General features: G+C 40.1%; 1 protein-coding gene across 1 annotated transcript; it reads left to right on the top strand.

Moving 5' to 3' along the window:
• The first annotated feature begins 8,423 nt into the window (after window positions 1–8,423).
• Window positions 8,424–9,901, top strand: LOC141017120 (gastrotropin-like). Its single transcript, XM_073491734.1, has 4 exons — window positions 8,424–8,622; window positions 8,736–8,911; window positions 8,995–9,084; window positions 9,777–9,901. The coding sequence occupies exons 1-4, from the start codon at window positions 8,424–8,426 to the stop codon at window positions 9,825–9,827; spliced, it is 516 nt and encodes a 171-aa protein (XP_073347835.1). The 3' UTR covers window positions 9,828–9,901.
• Window positions 9,902–20,746: the final 10,845 nt, after the last annotated feature.

Here is a 20,746-nt window from a genome sequence, read left to right as displayed (position 1 = left end):
ACCCCTACCTCTCTCCTCCTGCTGCCGTCACCCCTCCTCTCACCACCTCGGTTCACCCTCTTGATGATTGCCGAGCACATTTCATTTGACATGAAGACAAAGGGCTGAGTACACATGTGGTTTCTCTGCAAGTCCTGTGTAATATGAAATATTAATGTAGGCATAATTTGGCTCCCTGGATGAGGGGCGGAGGTGGGGGCGGTGGGGGCTTCATAATCACCAGTGACTGGCGCTTCCTTCCCCAAAGGATGGTAAGCCTGTCAGGTTGGATTGACGAACGGTATAGATAACAACAACAGAATGCTTACTGTTGGCGGCTACCATGGCCTATTTCTGTCTCGGTGTTTAATGGTTGTATTGGCTCGCTGCCCGACTTACTGAGGCAGCTCTCCCCGTCAGGCTTTTCAGAGTTAAAGGTGCAATGTGCAGCATTTTCAACCATCAACAGTCATGGTCAAATTGGTTGTGATAGACTGGTATAATTAGCATAAACAATTGGAAGCCTCTTTCGCACACCAGTGGGTTTTTCTTGTCTTATATTTGCTATAAGCCACATTGCTGCAAATAACATATTATTAAAGCCTCTTCCACCTCCATTTGCTCCATCTGTTTCCTTTTACTTTACTATCATTCCACCGTACTTTTATGAAAAAACTCACCTGACCAAATCCAACAATAAAAAGCTTAAAACCATTTAAAATTAAAATGCTTAAAAAGTTATTGTGGGTGTCTATCAGACATGGAGGAAAATTAGCATTCTTTTGGATCATATCTCTGGCCAACTCCTAACTCCACTACAGAGAGCTGCAGGAGTGCTAAAACCAGGAAGTAAATTGACATTTACTTGACATTGACAACACAAGCTTACAGTATGAGATTTTCATGTTTTGCTCTACGACAAAAACATTTTTCACTAAATATCCAAGTCATGAATTTTGACACTTTTATGTCTTTAAAAGGACGGTTGCTAACAAGTGGCTAAATGAGATTACAGATGTTGTCGAGGACATCAAACATAATCATGCCCAACACAGAAACTTGTTGAACTATTTTTACTCAAACTTTCCAACTTGTACACTGATCAATTTATGATAAAGTTTGTATAGTGAAGTGTAGTATGAAGCTTAGTGGTGGTGACGACCGCAGTGTAGTTCGTTTGTTGCCTAACTTATTTCTGGCAATAGCATTTTCACTAAACCACAAAAGCCATAAAAAAAACTGTTGTTAAAATGTGTGTGATTATCTCCTTCAATAAAAAGTATCCTAAATTTAAAATAAAGAGATTATTTCTGCAATAATCCAAAACCTGATGAAAACATACATCATCCATGCAGCACCCCATTCACTCTCTTTTAGCTCTGTTAGTCTTGAACAACTAACTTCTCGGAAAGATGTTTGGCTCTTTAGCTGCTAAATGCTCCACTATATTCACCAGCTGGTTGTACCTTTGCACGCATGTCTGTTGTTGCCGGGCTATAGTGCATTTTAGGTTTTTAGCTAAGAATATCCTTCTGAATATAGCCAGAAGCACATTTGATAAAAGCGGTGATAGCGAACCCCCAAAAAGTAAAGCTATTGGCAACACAACCACAACAAAGCTCCAAAAGACACCAAAAAACCCCAAAGGACAGAGGGGATCTGCATCAGCATTACCCATTCTGCTGTGTACTGTGAAAGGGGTGTAAAATACTAATAAAAATGTGATTGGGGCAGCTGTAAATACATTTTGGTAATAATGTGCTATGCTTGTTTGACCACAGAGGACTAGTAAATTTGCTAGTTTTATTTAATTAACACAATTCCAAAAGAAGAAATTAGCTGCAGAGGTACACCATTGTTGGTAATGTTGGTAATACATTACGAAACAATACATTCAACCAGATATAAATCCTGCTTTTGACATCATTTTTCACAAATTATACTTCCTGAAAAGATTTTATAGAAGCAGTAAAAACTAGCGTCTGCCATCAGCTGAACAAGCACACATTCCAACACGTGATTGGAATATGTGCTCGTGTCCTGCAGTCCTCGTGGTGTCACCTGCAGCAGATCCAGTCTGTCCACCTCTATCTTCGCTCTTTGAGTAATTATTTTGACGTGTTATGATGTGCCTAATCAATTATCCCACATGTTCATCTCTCTGTATTATATAGCACAAAACTTTTGCATCAAAGCCAAGTATGCACGCATGCACACACACAAACACACACACACACACACACACACACACACACACACACACACACACACACACACACACACACACAGTGTCTCACTGTCTCTCTCTCACCACACACACAGACACATACACACACTTTTCTCATGGGAACTAGCTATTGCGCCCTCTCTTTCCTCTCTCACTATCTCTCTCCCTTACACATACACACACACACACACACACACACACACACACACACACACACACACACACACACACACACACACACACACACAGAGAGAGAGACAAAGTCACAATTTGTCTTTCACATGTTTAATTCTCTCTCTCTCTAAATATATATATATATTTCTCTTTCGCTCTCTTTCACACGCACTCACAAAGACAGGCGCATACAAGTCTCTCACACACCCACATAAACACACACACTCAAACACACACACACACACAGGCTACAGTTGCATCACTAGTGAATTACCATGCCGTTCCGCGTTATTAAACATGACACTCGGCCCAGATAATGGAGCCTTTCTTCATCTCAATTTGGAAGGCTAATCTTATTGCTTTGATTAGCAGCAGCTTCATTTGCATATCAAGGCCTCCCCTCCTTTAATTCCTCCATCGCAAATCCCCTCTTTATAGCTGTAGATAAAAGGAATCTATCTATATGTATCTTTCTTTAGAATCTTTTCTTCCTCCCCCCTCTCCAACTCTCTTGTTCTTCGTTAACTCCTTGTTGATTTGCTCATATTCTTGCTTTTTCTCTTCTTGTTTTCTGTAGTCATCGTCAGCTCAGCTAAGTCGTCTTTATTTCTCTTCCTTCTACACATGAATGGAAAAGATGCCTATCATAAAATAAGTACAGAGGCAAAAGTGAAGCGTGACTTCACCGCGATGTGATTGGACTCATCACGTAATGGCCTATAATCCTAGTTACTTATTGTCTAGTAGGATTCACACTCAATGAACTAAGCTCAGTAAAAAGGGAATGTTTCAGCAAAAAAATTACAGCCTACTATTAAATTGTAACCACAAGGTTACAACTTCACAATAAACTTCAACGGCTGCACTTTGAACACTATTCACTGCAGTGAATGGTTGGATTTGGTTTGACCTTGAGACAAATAAAAGCAAAACAAACTGACAGAATGATTGCTAATGTTATTACTCCAGGACAGTCTGCATACAATCTGGTTTTGATGGCAGGAGAAACAAGTGCCTGACAACAGCATTACAATGATAATGTTAAGATATAGCCTATCACTAAATCTGATCACAGTATGATATAAATGAGGGGGTGATCATCTTACTGTCAGACCAGCAATCACTTCAAATTAAACGTCAGCTGCACTCACAGTAAAGCATATATGCTTTACTGTATTATTTACAGTGTGTAATATATGTAATAAAGGTTCATTTCTGCATTACAAGCTTGGTAATTTGAGTTTAAGTGGATATACTTTCAAATAAAAACATAAAGACGGGGTAAAGATCTGGGCATCTGATAAAAATCTTTAATATATTGTTTTTGTGAAGCCATACAACATATTTCAAAGCTTTAAAGCTACAAACTGCAGCTTATCGACATCAAACAATGCCACAAATAGATAAAATAAAGGTGTGGCTGCAGCGAAAGAGAAAATGTGAAGCTTTATAGCTATATTTTTATTTTTAATTGGTATTTTTCATTTGTTTACAGCTTGGATATTATTTGTACACACCAGTTATCTCAAATGGAAAATACCACCAGGCAATAAACTGGGACAGAAACTGTCTTTTTATTATTAAAAGCTGCTAATGGAGGAGACAGCCATGTGTCATTTCTGAGGTGAATGCATACTTTTTACTAAGCTACTTCTGAATATATTTTCATCATCAAACAATAAAATGCCTAACCTGAAGCATTTATATTTATTTTGTTGTTTTAATTGCTTGCCTGTAAAAAAACACAAAACAGATAGTGTTTTTTTATTGTGTGAAATATGTTTCCAAACAAGACTATGACTAAGTATTATGAGTAAATAATACTTCAGGTACTGATCGGCCCCACTGTCAGCTCTGTGGTGGAAGAAGTACTCAGATCATTTACTGACTACATTGTAAAATATTCTGTTGCTAATAAAAGCATGCATGCAAATGACTATTTATATATAGAATATATTATTTTACTACTGATTTTAACTACTTTATATACTGCCAGGTAGGTTAAAGGAAAAGGTCACCGAAAAATGACTTTTCAGTCATGATTTACTCAACTCCATGCAGATGGGGAGTCGGGTCAAGTTTCATAGTCAACAAAATATTTCTGGAGCTTCACAGCCAAACAGCATTGTAGCATTCTCTTAAACAGCTGAAGTAGATGGGGACTTGCTTTAAAACGTTACAAAAACAACCAACCCCCCCCCCCCCCCCCCCATCATAAATTGCTCCAGACAGCTTGTCCTATATAAACCAATTCTCCAGATGCCCAATATCCAAAATTATTTGGAAAGACATTATTTACACCCTTTTCTGAGCTGAAATCTTCACCGTAGCTGTGAAGCTAAAAGCGTTAGCGTGCACCCGTCGGACGTGGCTGCACAAGCTCGACAGCATGTTAAAGGTGTAAATAGCACCTTCTCAAATCAATTTACTTTCAGAAACTTGGCTTACGTCGCTGTATGGAGCTGTTTATTGGATATGGATGTTTGTTTTTTATTTTTTTTAAGTTTTAAAACAAGTCCCCATCTACTTCATTTGTTTAGGTAAATGCTGCAATGCTGTTTTGCTGTGAAGCTCCAGAAATGTTGACTAAAAACCTTTCCATCTGCATGGGGGTGAGTAGATTCATTTTTTGGAGGAACTTTTCCTTTAATTTATAATACTACGCCATGATTTGATTGTTCATATTTTATATTCAACCTGAACCTGCAAAGTAACTGCTAATGATGTAATGTAGTACGAAATACACCATACCACAAGTACCTCAAAACTGTAATTAGTTAGTACTTGAGTAAATATACTCAGTTACATTCCACCACCGGTACCCTTAAAACCATTGTAGTAGAACATAAAGGGAAACTTGAGACGTCTACAGAACGTTAACATAGAACATACACCTTTGGAAACCACATGAAGAAATGTACAAAGCAAATTCATACAGTTGCATGAATATAATGCAAAAAATAAAAGCTGCATCTTCAATCATATTCACGAAGGTCAAAACAAAGAGACCTAAAGGTCAACCTGAGCCTGATGTCATGTCACACTGTAGAGCACATTCACCCCGCTGGTGTTAAAACTATAAAGCTGCTGTCGTGGGGGGTAACCATGTTCAATGTGATGAGAAGTGTCTTTTTTTTAAACTGCATTTGGGCACTTCTGCACACTGACCTCTTTCATGTGAGTGAACGTGAGAGAGACAGTAAAAAGAGAGAGATAGAGATAGTGGGTGTCTTTTATAGGATGTTGGCCAATATGATGTTTTATGTATCTATAAAGAGCTCCAAGGCCATGTTGACTTTTCATGGTTTAGAAACACGACCAGCGCTCTGTGAAAATGGCTGTATTGTGTGAGATCGAAGTTAAGTGCAGCATCGAAAGCTCTTACCTATTCACAGTTTGTCAGAATTAAAAGCCCAAGGTGCTTCAGTCATGCAGTCACCTTAATGGACAATTTGTATGTACAAGCAAGCATTATCCTGTAACTCTGTTAACAGTGAGGCCGTGTACTGTGGTTTCTAGAATGCAGATTTAAGAAGTGCTGTTTTTTTCTCTCCAGTATGCTGTTTGTATTCAATTTGCTGCAACACATCTACGGCCAGAACTCTTTAATTATCTGTAGGGATTAATATTACTCTATATATTCTATAAATACTTTAAACAAATTGTGGACACACTTTTAAAAATGAATACTGGAAATTAAACATCCCTCATTTTTATCATAATAAGGGCAACTTTTTAAAAACATTTTCACACTGTGAACACACCACGGCACAAATGTATGTTGTACAACTCATTGTAAATAAAACAAAAGAACAAAAGAATAAATTACATTAATTCCACCTCAATCTCCTGTTAATGTTCTACATTTACTGTTATTTTACAACTGTACAACAATAAAGTACTGTACTTTGGTACAAATTTGATTTGTTGGTGATTGGAATGTGTTGCTTTGTTCTTTACGTGAGTATTTCCATTTTGCACAACTTTATACTTCTACTCCTTATCATTTCAGGGGCAGATATTAAACTTTTTACTGCAATACATTTGTCTGACAGCTTTTGTTACTAGTCACTTTTAGATTGCAATTTTTCACTTTGCTTTCCAGTGAAAAGCCTGTGTATCTACCTACCTAGACCTAAACCTATTTGAAGCCTTTTACTTTATGGGTTGAGATTAAAACCCGTCTTGGATTATCTGGAAAATATACTGTCGCAAAAATGAAAAGGCTGTTTTTCTGCGCTTGTGAAAAGTTGACATTTTAGAGATACGTGGTTCTCACAGAACAGCAAAGCCACAACAGATGATGATCTCATGCAAATTGATGCATTGTTGTACATTAAAATACCCAATAGTATATAAGGTAGTTAAATTAGCCCAACTTTAAACATCTACAGCAGTAAAATGCATGTGAATGTAGCAGTTATATGATAATCACAGATGGGGAACATTTTACTGCTCAATGACTTCTACTTTTCAAACGTAATGTACATTTAGCTGATTATACTTTAACCTGGGGGCGGCTGTAGCTCAGTGGGTAGAGCAGGTGAACCTCGGCTCCCCTGGGCGGAACTGAGCTACATGCTGAAGTATCCTTGAGCAAGATACTGAACCCCGAAATTGCTCCTGATGCGCAGTTGGCACCTTGTGTGGCAGCCTCTGCCGTCAGAAAAGGGTCCTGCGTTGAGCTGGCGACTCGTCCAGGGATATACCCTGGCCTCCGCCCATATGAAAACTGGGATTGGCTCCAGTAACCCCCGCAACCCCCTGAAAGGGGGGGATAAAGCGGTAACATCCCCGCGACCCTCACGGATAAAGCGGTTAAGAAAATAAGATGAGAGTTGAGATACTTTAACCTAAGTAAGGTTTTGAATGCTTGTAGTGGAGTATTTTTACAGTGTAGTGTTAGTACTTTTATTTAAGTAAAGGATCTGAAAACTGCTTCCACCACTGCATTCAGTATACAATGATATGACCTGGCCCCCAGGCCTCAGGTGATGTGTGTGTCAGTTATTCAACAAATTGTCCTCATCAAGTATTGTGTGATTATCTAAAGCCTGACGCATCTTACTCCTTTGTGCCATAGTTGTCCAAAAACTATTAAAGACACATCAATGAGCCACACTGTTGCACTGGGCGGAGTGCTTCTCCATTACTGTGATCACACACACTGTAGTTTATTTTGAGTCGATTCTACTTTCACTGTCTGAGTGTTAACAATTCTGTGAGTTCTTATATGAACCAGTGTGTTTGTGAATGAGTACCAGAGACAGGCTGGGAAAGACTTTTTTGTTTTTGTCTTTTTATAGGATTTGCAGACAATAACAAAAATATGGAATACTGCCAGCCTTATCCTTTACGCACAACTTTATTTAGGATTATGGAGTGAGCGCAACATTTACACAAAAATAACAAATATTGTTAAACTGTTAAACTCTACCAGACAGGGTCACGAGATGACGCTGCAATGCATGAGTCATATTGTTATATTGACTTTAAGTGGTGCATATTCACAGACAAATGTGTAACTCATAAAATACTGTAAAGCAAACTGACACTCAGTGGTCATGATACTTTTGGGCTCCTCACTTGTGACAATGAAATAACTATTTGTGTCCCCTCACACAAATGATTCGGTTATAAAGGACTGAAATTACTCATATCAGGTTTCATCATTCCGGAGGTCTTTCAATGCCGTCCTCTGAGTAAAGACCTTGAATGAGTATATGATGATCCTTTTTACAGGTCACACCATTCACAACGTAAGATAACAAAGTACTTCAAATAGACGGATTGTATTTTAAAACAAAGCTTTTTATTTGATTCTAGACCCTGCGGCAGTAAAAGTGGAGGGCGCGACCATAAAGCCATTGCAGGGGAGTTCATTGACCTGGAGGTGAGCTACCAGCGCGCCCTGACGAACAGTCAGCAGTTTACTCACTGCTGGGGAACTCCATAAACGCCCGTTTATGCAGGTTAATGCCCTCTCCCTCGTAGCCCATTGTACTCATCATCTTCAGCTGTAATTGCCCTCTTGTGTCATCACATGCAGATGAGGGAGGTGGCGAGAGGTGTACAGTATATAAACAGGGAACAGACTCAGTCTCAGTACCTTGCTTTTCCCTCAGCTTGCCTCAGCATCTCTGCTCTCACACCTCCACCCACCAACACCACTAAAATGGCCTTCGCTGGAAGATGGGAAACTGAGACCCAGGAGGGATATGATGCCTTCTGCAAGCTGCTTGGTGAGACACACTCCATCTAATAAACAACACATTTTACTTCTCCACCCTCTCTGATTTTCTGGACTAACTTGTGCTATCATAACCTCACTCTCTTTGTCTTTTTCCCGCTTTAGGTATCCCCGATGACATCATCGAGAAGGGTCGTGACTACAAACTGATCACAGAGGTCACCGAGGACGGCAATACCTTCTCCTGGACCCAGATCTACCCCACCAACGCCAAGGTCACCAACAACTTCACCATCGGAAAGGAGTGCGACATGGAGACCATCGGAGGAAAGAAGTTCAAGGTGAGAAGGAAAGCATCAAGAGCTGAAAGCAAAGAAGAGTGTACCATGGTTCCCTGTTTGATTATAAAATGTGCATTTTTCAGGCCACTGTGCAGATGGAGGGCGGCAAGCTGAGCGTGGCCTTCCCCAACTACCACCACACCTCTGAGATCTGCGGCGGCAAGCTCATTGAGGTAAACAGACTCACTGAGGCTTTTAGTGCTGCGAAGCAAACGCGATGACAGCAGTTATTATACTCGACACCCCGCAGGGATTATTAGAGTCATTAATGTTATATTTCTGCGGCCGGGGATAGGCATATGCTAACGAGAAAAACAGTCTCAACCATAGAGTAGAGGAAACGATTGCATCTTAACAAGCAACCCCGCAGCCTCATATTTAACCTTTTAAACCACAGTCAGTGAGAGATAATTCTCTAAATCTTACATATTTGCTTTTCCATGTGAATCCATTCCTACTTCTGAGACATTTTCAAGAATCAACTTACACATCTTAGGAAAATTACAAAGTATTCAAAGGAAGTCAGACATGTTGATTAGGATTGAAAAGTATTTAATAGTGTATGTTAGATTTTTAAGTCTAAACATAGATTAAAAATGCCATTTGATTATGGTTAGGAGACCGTTTTTAGTGCATTTTGTAAGTGAAGTTGTGAAAATATGTGTTTCGGCATATTTAATGACTGTCTTTTACTGTAGAGATATCAGTCACAAGCCAAAATGCTTATAATTATCAGAAAAATTGCTGGGGATGTATTACAGACACCATTTACATTTTTCTTACACTTGTGATAAGGAAGTATCAAAAGGCACTGATATAACATTCCTCGCTTTAATATTTTACTTCTTTTTCTGTCTCTCCCTAGACCTCCAAAGCTGGCTCTGTAGTGCTGAAGAGAACCAGCAAGAAGCTGTAAATGTTCGCTGACCTTACACCTCTTACAGTTACAACGAGACCTCAGAACTACAGCTACTGCAATTAATAAAAGAACATGATACTAACATGAACCTATGTTTCCGTCTCCATTCTAGTGGGTATGTGCTTGCTTGTGTGTGTCCCATTGTGGTGCCGTGCTTTAAAGGATAATGTGCGAACTTTAGACATAGAAAAGTCAGGGTCTGCTTCTTTGGAAATAGAGGAGTTTATTCAAGAATCAGGGGAAGGCTTTTGATTAATGCAACAGCTTAAAGAGCATCAGTGGATTCAGCTTTGCAGGGTTTGGCAGCAGATGAAGCAGCGTAAGATGGAAATGTTTTGACTCTTAGAAATATGCTTAACTCAAATGATGTAACCTATTAGCTCTATGACAAGGGTTACAAAGGTTCCAGTGTAGGGATGTATTTGTATCCGTTCAACCAGCTTAATTATCGAACCAGACGTTGCCACATTTATTATTTATTAGCAAACTATTGTATTTACATACAGTCTCAGAAATGAGCTTCAGATCAATGTGTTTGATCTTCAGAGAACTATTTACAGAACTTTATACTTTTTTAAAAAAAACTTATAAACTATAAACTTTAGTCAGCTACCCAATCAGGATTTTCCCTTCATCACAAGTATGGATATTGAAACATTTTACTTAGATGATACTTTACTTCGTACTCATATAAAGTACTTTAACTCTACTTAATACTCATTTCAGCAAGTACCCACTCAACTCTATTCCCTAGACACTATTTAAGCCTCATTAGCATCAACACGTACGCATGTTTTTCATCACAGACTGGCAGTGGCCATGTAGTTTGCCAGAAATTGAAGAATGGATGAATGAGAAAAGATGTTTGATGTCAGTACTAAAAGACTATTATTGCAAGAGGAAGTGAGAGAGGATGACAACTATCTGGATTTTTGTCAGCTATATTACAAATCCAGGTTGTAGGTGGATGTGAACGAGTCACCATTACTGCAAATTCATGCAATAATACTTTAATTCACAGAAGGGGTTTTATTTCTAAATAAATGTTCTCTAAATTTAAATAGACAGCTGGACATCTTTTCACCTGCAAAACCAAAGCAACAATGACTCTTATCAGCTGTTTCAACAGAAAACCTCCACTTTTAAAATTTTACATGTTTCAGGTTTGTCAGGGCTTAAGGTTATACAAAATGGAGGACCCAAGTGCAGACACACAGGCACACACACAGGAGGCAGGATAAGGGGAAACAAAAGCGAGCTTTAATTATCAAAGCTGAAATATCAAAACACAAGAAACAAAGACAAACCCAAAACGAGACAGGAGGACAAAAACAAAGTTGCAACAAAGCTAAAACAAAGTTCAACCAAAAGCAAAGTACAAACCAAATGAAAAAACAAGGAACCAAAATCCAAACATACCAGATGGGGGAAACACAGGAGGAACATAGAGTAACGGGTGAAACCAGGGACCATCACAGGGGAACATCCGAATGAACTGACAAACACAGGAGGGAGAACAAAGACTATATACACAGACACTAACGAGGGGATCAGGAACAGGTGGAGTGAGGAGGGAAGAGGAACAGGTGAGGAAACGAGCAGGAAAGCACTGGGAGGGAAAAACACAGGAGGAACTGAAAAGCAGGATGTGACACACAAGGGTAAAACTTCAAAGTAAAACAGGAAACAGAAACAAACAGACACAGAACCATGACAAGGTTTTTATATTACCGGTTTACAATGCAAGAAATCATGCACGGCAAGGTCAGTCATTTATGAACTTAGCTGAAACTAGCAAGTAAAGTCGCTTGGAGTTTAATTTTTACAGTTTTTTCATGCACATATTGTGGAGGTGTTACAATTTAACATCATTTCAATTCCATTATTTTGAGACTGCATACATTCCATAATCACGTAGGCAACCCTCATCTCTCATCTGTTGGAGGCGTGACTGCTGAGCACTGACCCCGTCATCCGTTCTTTCACTGTCAGTGTAAATGTGATAGTTTGGATTTGTCGCTGCAGTAATGGCTTCATCGCTGAAGAGTACGATACATAAATCAGCTGGTGGACTAGTCTACGCTGGAGATCCAGGTGTCAGGTCTAAATTAAGCCTGATCCTAGTCAGTCATACTACATCAGGTCCCGGGATGAAAAGTCAGCTGAGAAAAACGCTGCCCATAAAATGATGTCATACTAAATGATGAGCGACATCATCAAACAGCCAGGACCATTTGACACCAATTTTTGAACCCCCGTCTTTCTGTCTTGAGTTAGATGACGTTTAAAGATAATTAAATTAATCTTCCCAACCTTCAAATTTTAGAGCAACCTCTGTTTAGGAGAACTATTTTATAATTGCAAGCTACAAGAACATCACAAATCATTGACTTACAGCATACATTTCTGGTCGCTGGATCGATTAAAATAGCTGTGTGATTTTTTATTAACTGATGGTTTTATAAAGCCTAATTCTAGGGGCTGCTGCAGGGAACACACACATGAAGTCTATGCTGTATGACCATAAAAGACCCCGGGCATTTCAGGTACTGTGGGTTTCATTTCATCACAAAAAATACTCCTTTTTCTTAGAAAGGGAAGTTATTATGTGGGTGATTTACTTTGACAAAGAAAGGCCTTTTCCATCCATTTAAGTCAATACAAACTAATACAAACCATGTCAAATTAATTCTGGCACAGGATATCTTCCTCAGTCTGAGTGCTGCTGTGCTGCAGTAGACTCAGTGCTGCCACCGGTGGATGGAAGCTATATTGCAGCAACACTATTGATTCCAATAGTTTTTGCCATTTCTGAGAGAATAAAATACTTTCCACTTCCCATCATGTCTTTTCCTTCTCTTTCCCACTTACTTTTTCTGTGTACCTCCCCTTTAATTCATCTCGCTCCTTTCTCACTATGTACTTTCCTTTTACCTTCCCTCTGATTCTCCTCTGTGGTCCCTTCTCCTTTCTGACTCTTCCATTCTCCTCTGTCCTTTTCCCTCATGTCCTCTGTTTTTCTCCCCATCTTGTCTCACTCCACATCTACCCTATTTCTCTGTGGCTCCCAGCCAAGCAAATAATCAGTTAATTAACCAGCTCAGTCCCAGGATCATTGTAGCAGCTCTCAGAGGAGCACTGTAAAGGCTCTCATGTCTCTAAATTTACAGCTTCATTAAGTGGACTGGAGTAAGGTACAAATCTTTTGAATAAAATTGCCAGACTAGAGCCTCAGTGCACGTGTGTGTGTGTGTCTGTGCATGTGTGCTGGCCTTGACTTAAGAGCTGGTGACTAAATAGCTCCCTAATGAAAACAAAATCTCAGTTTTTTGCCTCTGAGGTGACGATTGTTTTGGTGCAATAATGAGATGTCCTCTCTTGCCGGCACCGATGCAATCAAGATCGTACGCTCCTGGAAAATAAGGGTTGGAAGGCAACAAGCAAGGTGTCATTTGAGCGTGTTTGTGTAGCTCAGCACTGGCGCAATCACTCTGCAATATCATTCCCTTTGTGCTCATGGACAAACAGGCCTAATTGGCTATTTCCAAGGCTACTGTTTCTGATTGGCCATTCTGCCTCTTTCTGATTGGTCTCCATCTAGGCAACCAGAAGTGGAGAGAAATTGCTTGTTAACATCCCCTTGTTGTGTTTCTCTTTCTGTTTTTGTAATCGTTCACCTTCAAGCACACTTGGAGCCAATCTATAACATGAACTGGCAATCCACAGAAACTACTTTTTAAGTCACAGTGTTTCTGTAGTCCAGCTGCTTGAAAGTGTTCTAAAGACACACCATATTTGTCTGTACTGCATATTGTCGAACATTTACAAAAACTATTTTTTATTTCAAGGTGTTGGACTATTACCTCACAGCTAACCACCTCACCTGGACAAAACCCACTGAGTGTGTCTGCCTGCTGGGTTTCCTCAAGGTGTCAACTGCCCTCCAGCAGTCCAGAGACATGCAGGTTAAGTTTTAGCCCTGTCCCCAGGATATAATGTCAGCAGTTAACATTTGCTGCAGTCCCCAGATACTGTACATCTTTCAAACCAGGAGGTAGAAGGGATGGTGGTGGCACTTTTATGAGCCAGAAAGAGTTTGTGGTGATAAAACCAGGTGTTTTTTAAGGAGACCTGGGAATCTTTCCAACTTGAAGGAGACCAACACCAGCTTTTTTCATGGGAAGTTGGACCATCTCCGCCTGTGATCGCGGCAACCAAAACAGGTATTTTGAGCCCAACCATGATGTTTTTATAACCCTAACCAAGTGGGTTTTGTGCCTAAACCTAACCAGAGCATAAGCACAGCATTGTGACATAAATAAACACTGAGTTTAAACGTATCTGTGGTTTTGCAGAGACCTACTAAGCTAACATTTATTCTGGCATTTGTGTTATAAGTTCACAAGTAGTTCTAAACTGTCCACAGATGTGAAAGCCTTTACACCTTTTACACAATTTTTGGGCGATTAATTGGCTCGTCAGTATTTTCCACACACAAAGCAAATATTACACAGCAAAAAAGCCACATGATTTTTGGATCTAGGTTGATTTTTCTGAGCCTCTGCACTGCAAAGTGACCGCAACGGACACACAATTATCAAGCTGTTATATCCACCTGTGCACTTGTCAATACCAGTATAAAGTATAACTTTGATAAAAACAGTTTACCTCTTAGTTTGTTTGTACTTTGGGTGTTCCAACATATTTATAAATCTTAATGGACCGGCTCGGACTGTAGTCTGGGGACAAGCAGCTGCGTGCGTAACAGTTTCACTTTTGAACCACTTCCTGCTTAGGTACTGAATATAAACATAGGTCTGTTTTCCTGCTTCAACAAAAGAGCAATGCTGTTTATTGGAGAGGACAGTCTCTCTGCATTATAAGTGGCTAACTGACTAGCTAGTGAACGAGCCAATCATGGTAAGCACAGTTCTTAGCCATTTATTGATATATCCACCACTTGGGGGACATGTTGGTCGTTTAGAATTTTTAAACTGACATTACTTTTGTTTTGTTTAATTAGACATCACAGTGGATAATCCACCAACAAGACTATTTATTCATTCATTCATTTAGCCTGGTTAACAAGGAAAATAAATAAACTTGAAGGATTTTTGACAAAAGCAAATCGTTAACGGCATTAAGACAACATCAGCTATTGAAGAATGAGCTCACACGTGTCAAAATACAATCGTAGTAGCACAAGCAGGACAGTTAATTTGGAAATAACTCATAAACTGTCATTTTTCATCATACAACTTGAACAACTGTAAATCAATTATGCCTCATGCACGACCAAGGTTGATGCCTCAAGGTGTTTGTCACATTTTAGATAACTGACAAAAGTCCTGGTTGGTCTGACTTCATGCTCGCTCCCACGGCTGAAAATTCTGTAACTCTCTGAACTTAGTCGATTTGTGCTGGATCCAGTACAATCAAGATATCGACAACTTTTACTCTGTCACAACAGGAAACCTGTGCTCAGAGTTTCTGTTCATTTCACCAAATACTTTAACATTGGCTTTCAGGAAACATAATCAAATTGTGCTGGCAGCAGTTTCCTCTCTGTCTGAGTGCAACTAGTCAACTGTAAATGGCATCATGACATGGACCCAGGACTGCTTGTTTGTTCTTTCATGTTCTTAAAAAACAGAAAAACTTGGTTTTCTTCCTGCAATCATTGAACTACCTCTATCTTCCCCCGGCTCCAATTTCAATCACAGCAGCTCAAATCACAGAACACGATGAATAAATACAGACAGACATAAGGGAATGTGAATCTGTGGGGATGAGTGAGGGATTGCGACAATAATAAAACAAGAAAAGGAAAGCGAGAAAATAATCTGGGTAGGATAATGAAGGGGTGACATACCACATTGTGATTGGCACATTAGGCATTAATAACCTGGAATTACCTGTGATAACCATGGTAACACTGGCAATTTGCTTGAAGTTCTCCAGTCTTGGTGAAAGGTGGTTAGTCCAACTGGATGGAGAAGAAAGCCAGAGTTGTGCTCACAGCTCAATTTAGTATTAATTGCATACATTTTCAGCCTATAGCTATAGTCTGAGACAAAGAAGCCCCTGCTTTGCTCTCGCTGTGCTTCTGCTGTTTCATTTCTTTTGTTCTGTGCCAATGCACTCCACCACCAGCGGGAATATTCATGTCCACATTTAGGCGATTTTTTTCCCACTTGCCATTCTCACACAGTTCGTAAAATGGATTATAGGCTACCTGAGAAAAGCCAATAATATCCACACAAATCAGGATAAATCGCAGAAACTGGAAATAATCACTTGGTGACAATTGTAGTTGTAGTGGGTGTATTTTCCTCCTTTAACTACAAGAGGCACTAAAAAACAAGTTTTTGATTAAAAAACAAACTTCGATAAGTAACACAAGGGTAATTTAATGCTTTATTGTAAGTGTTCTGAAAATGAATATAACTTTTACAAAAGGAAAGACTTCAAGGATTAACTGGTTGGTTTACCCCACCTCTACTAAAAAGAAACTTACAGACACATCCCTGAGCAGTTCCCAATACACCCCTTGCCCCTACCACTTAGCCCTACCCCTTCGTTTTGTGTGTCCAAGTCTATGGTTAGGGTTAGGATTAGGATCGGTGCCCTGATTCTTGTTGGGATAGAGGGGTAGGGTGAAATGATTGGGCTACATGGCCCTCAAAACGGAAGTTTTTCAGATGCACACTTTAAACCAATGTAATATGGTCATGCCTCTATTATGGGTGGGCGGATAGATCCCAAAATATCGATACTACCAATACTACGTACTCCTTCCACTGGACGCAAGAGGAGCGCCGTTTGGAGCTACTTCACAGCTGTAAATGGAAACGTTGCCAATTGTGTTGTGAGTAGGGAAGCTGTTCAATGCTGTGGCAACACCACAAACTTCTTTATACACATAAAAAAAAACACGAAAGAGAACACGGAGCTGCAGCAAGAAGGGAGGAGGAAACTTCTTATCTAAATGAATTATGTTAATGAAACTGAAAAAAATAATATACCCGAAACATTAAAATGGTTGAATATATTAACGTTTTAGCAGGGCCAGCTTAGCCATTTTGGTGCTCCATACTGTTACACCACTGCATTAAGTAGCACTGTACAAATAAGGTTTATTTAATTTGACTAAGACCGGCATTTAATTAGTAACACGGTTTAACTGTAACATACAGTAATAATAAAAATAACAACAACAACAATAAAAATAATAATAACGTAGTAGAGACCACAAATCATTTCTGAACTTACATGCGTCAGAGAGTGGTGTAGATGGCAGGTTATAGGGCCCTTCTCCAGCAGCTGTTGGAGGCTTCTGCAAAAATGTCCTGAGTGCATCTGGACAGTTATAGAGCAGATTGAACTGACTATTATTGTACGAGCAAAAACATGTAGCTGCAGCAGACAGAGAAGGACACACAACTGCTGCAGCCTGCACACTACTGCTTGTACCAGTGGTTCAACATAACAAATTATTACCTACTTGTGATGATGCATCAGTAAAATAAAAGAGGTTGCACTACAATTAAATTTAAATTTCAGCATAATGACAAACACTCTAGGTAGGAGGAGGGACACTGAACAGCAGCAGCAGTTAACCAGACAGCAGCAACAGTTAATAAGCTAACAGGCTTGACATTCAGATGATTCATAAACATCCTTAGCAGCTAATATAGCTTCATTATCTAGCATTATTAGCTAGTTTTGCTTTATTTTAATTTAAGCTAACTAGTACAAGTAAAACGTCTTTATACAACACGGTATTGTTTCTAATGATATAAAAGACAATTTATTTTCCTCCTCCTCTTTCCGCCGCACCTGAAGGCTCGGACCTTGAAATGTAAAAATAGAGACCCATAACCCGCCTCTTGACATCTGTCAGTCAGGCCTGCCACTTTCTCCCCCTCTGACCTCAGATGCACCCCCCCACTTTCAGCACAGTCAGTGCTTATGTGACATGGCACCCCAAATGCAGACCAGGGTTGCGGCGCCCCTCCAGCACGTGGCACTCTAGGGGACTGTCTATATGGCCTATGCAAAGAGCCGGCCCTGCCTTTTAGTGTAACTGTGAAAGGTTTAGGATTCCTATATGGCTACATGGAGTCTATCATAGGCTATAGACCTAATTATTTTGGCATTTGCCTCAAAAAACTATGTTTTTTTTAAAGAAAAAGTATCAATATCGTGATATTGGCCTCGTATTATTTGGTATCGGATCAAAACAAAATGTTGTGGTATCACCCACCCCAGTCTGAGCAAAGATAGCTTCAGCTAGTAGCAAGTCCAGTATAGTGAGCTGCAGTAAGCAGTTATGCTGCCCCCTGTTCTTTTTGAGCTATCTTCACATTTTGGCCATTTCTTACAAATTACACTTTTAAATATTGGGATAATGATTCACGCTTATATACACACAAACTGTGCCGCCAAGAGTTGTGTGAAGAATGAACAATGAGAGCTGCAGAGATTAATTCTGACCCTGCTTACCATCTCACCTTCACAAACCTGGCCAACCACTGTGAGAAGTGGGCTTGCTCACTGGATTGGGGAGTTACAAACATTGTTGGACGCAGCCTCCTGATTGAAATGTCAGAAAGCTGTGGGGAGAAGGGAGAGCCAACATTGTTCATCACCATGAATTAACATCTTGAATTTCTTGATTTATTCTTTTGCAACACAGCGTTGGTTTCGTAACATTGCAGGAAAGCAGACATAACCATGCCATGTTTGTGCAGAGTTTGTCACAAGATAATAACACTTTTTAATCTGTTTTTGAAAGGCTCTTTTATTCCAATAAACTCCTCCACAAAGGACTGTTTTCAAATATCACCATTTAGGAGAGCATTATGAAAAGATCCATTTTTGCTGGTGTAGATGGGGGGCCAAAGCAAAAAAGAAAAAGACACTTTTTTTTTTATGTTAACCCACATTATTGTAAACATCAACCTACTCACCCATCCTTTACACTACTGTCTTTAACCCAAGGCCTCCTCCACATCCCTCAGATGATCTGACCTTAAGCTATTGGCAGCGAGGAGCATTGAGCCTTTGCTGCTGTGGCCCCTTCCCCCCTGATAACAGAGATGCTCCCACAATTGACTGAAAAGTCCCTTCTCAAAGACATTTTAATATATTTTAACTCTCTATCTGTGATGCTTATTCTTCCACATGTGATACTGTAACCTTTCATTGCAAATTGGTAAAACACTCCAGTCAGCTTGTGTTGCTTTTAAATGGGCTTTTTAAGTTAAATGACTTTCCGTGACTTAGCCCGATGATTGATTGTTGATCTGTACAGACTGTAGCCTGCCTGCCTTCAACCAAGTGTATTGGATAAGATCCAGCCCACTGCAACCTTGAACAGGATTAACATTTTAGTAATTGAATGGTCAGATGGATTAAAGCCTGTTGGAACAAAGGAGTGTCATTTCTTACACTTTCTCACACCATATTTCATCCATATGATTTTATTATTTCATTAAAATAAAAAAATCGCAGCAGTATGGTAAAGAACCGTGGGCTGGCAGTTGAAGCGGGGGGTGTTTCTAGAATAATGAGCTGTATTGTCAAAATGACTGTAGTTTGCTGGCACTACTGTGTTATTCAGTCCTTCTTTCCCTTCTACATTATTCAACCTCACAATGAGTTCTACATTTACTCCGGCTTTCAGTCCTGCAATGAGTTCTGCATTCACTCCTACAGTCAGTCCTACATACAGAATAGCCCTATATGAATACGCTTACAGTCCTTCATTCAGCCTATCATGCAATTTTAACAGAGGGGAGTTAGAGACAAGAAGTTAGAGGGAGTGAACTTTTTTGACACGGAATAAAATTTCTTTGGGTATGCATGTGTGCACAATGCACTTCTTTGAATGTTGTATAATGCATTTGACCCCATATGGTTACAGCAGAGAAATGATTCACTCTCAATTCACTCATTCATTCTCTCAACAAAAAAAAAAGGCCTTAAAAATCACAAATACTACCTGTTTAACTATCAGCATGATACAAAGTGTTTCTTTCCTTAACAGTTCATCTTTGGCCATGTGTGCAGACACTGGCTGAAGCCAAATTTCCACCCTCTGGACTTGCGGACTGAGACCTCGCAGGCTTTACTCGTTCGTACTGTGACGTGTTCACTGTCATCATGTCAAGTCTGCGAGTGCCTGAGACTGCAAGGCAAATATAAGCCGCAGATAGACTACAATAATAAAATGTGTTTTGATTACCTATTCAGTCTAAAGCTTGGACGGCAGCCGACCTGATCTACAATCCCTTGGGAAACCCAAAGCCTCAGTGTTAACATCTTAAGAGCTTAAATGAATTCATTAGCACATAAGATTTTATAAGATTTGAGTCATGGTGTTCAATCAAACATCATCGGTCTTCTTTCTTGTCAGTCAGCAAACTAGCCGACCATCTATTCATCCATCTTTCCATCCATCCAGAGAGACTGACTCCTTGTGCCCTGGAGCCCAGGACGGGACCTCTCTCCAGGGGACAGTAGCCGGCATTGTTCCCCTATCATGCCTTGCATTCCCTGGACCTGCCCTGGTTCCCTTACATGCCTGCTCTGTGGGCAAGCAGGCCAACCAGCCTGCCTGACGGGGGAACCAGCATCCACCCAGACAGCCGGTCAGCCCTCCATCCATCCATTCATACATTTAAGCGGCTGACTTCTTGTACCCCCCTGGTCCAGAACAAGGCCTCTCTCTGGGGGACAGTAGTCGGCTTTGTTCCCCCCGTCATGCCTCACATTCCCCAGACCTGCCCTGGGTCCCCCCTCAAGGCACAGGGCACTGGGAGGAGCACGGGCCTCTCTACGCCCCCATTTGCCTTCTCTTTCTGATATTATCACTCTTGTAGACCCCCCCTCACCACACCATCACCCCACTA

This window comes from Pagrus major, chromosome 21 (assembly GCF_040436345.1).
Source record: "Pagrus major chromosome 21, Pma_NU_1.0".
NCBI classification, from domain to species: domain Eukaryota; kingdom Metazoa; phylum Chordata; class Actinopteri; order Spariformes; family Sparidae; genus Pagrus; species Pagrus major.
Note: the sequence above shows the minus strand (reverse complement) of the source record. Positions and strands in the feature narration are given on the sequence as shown.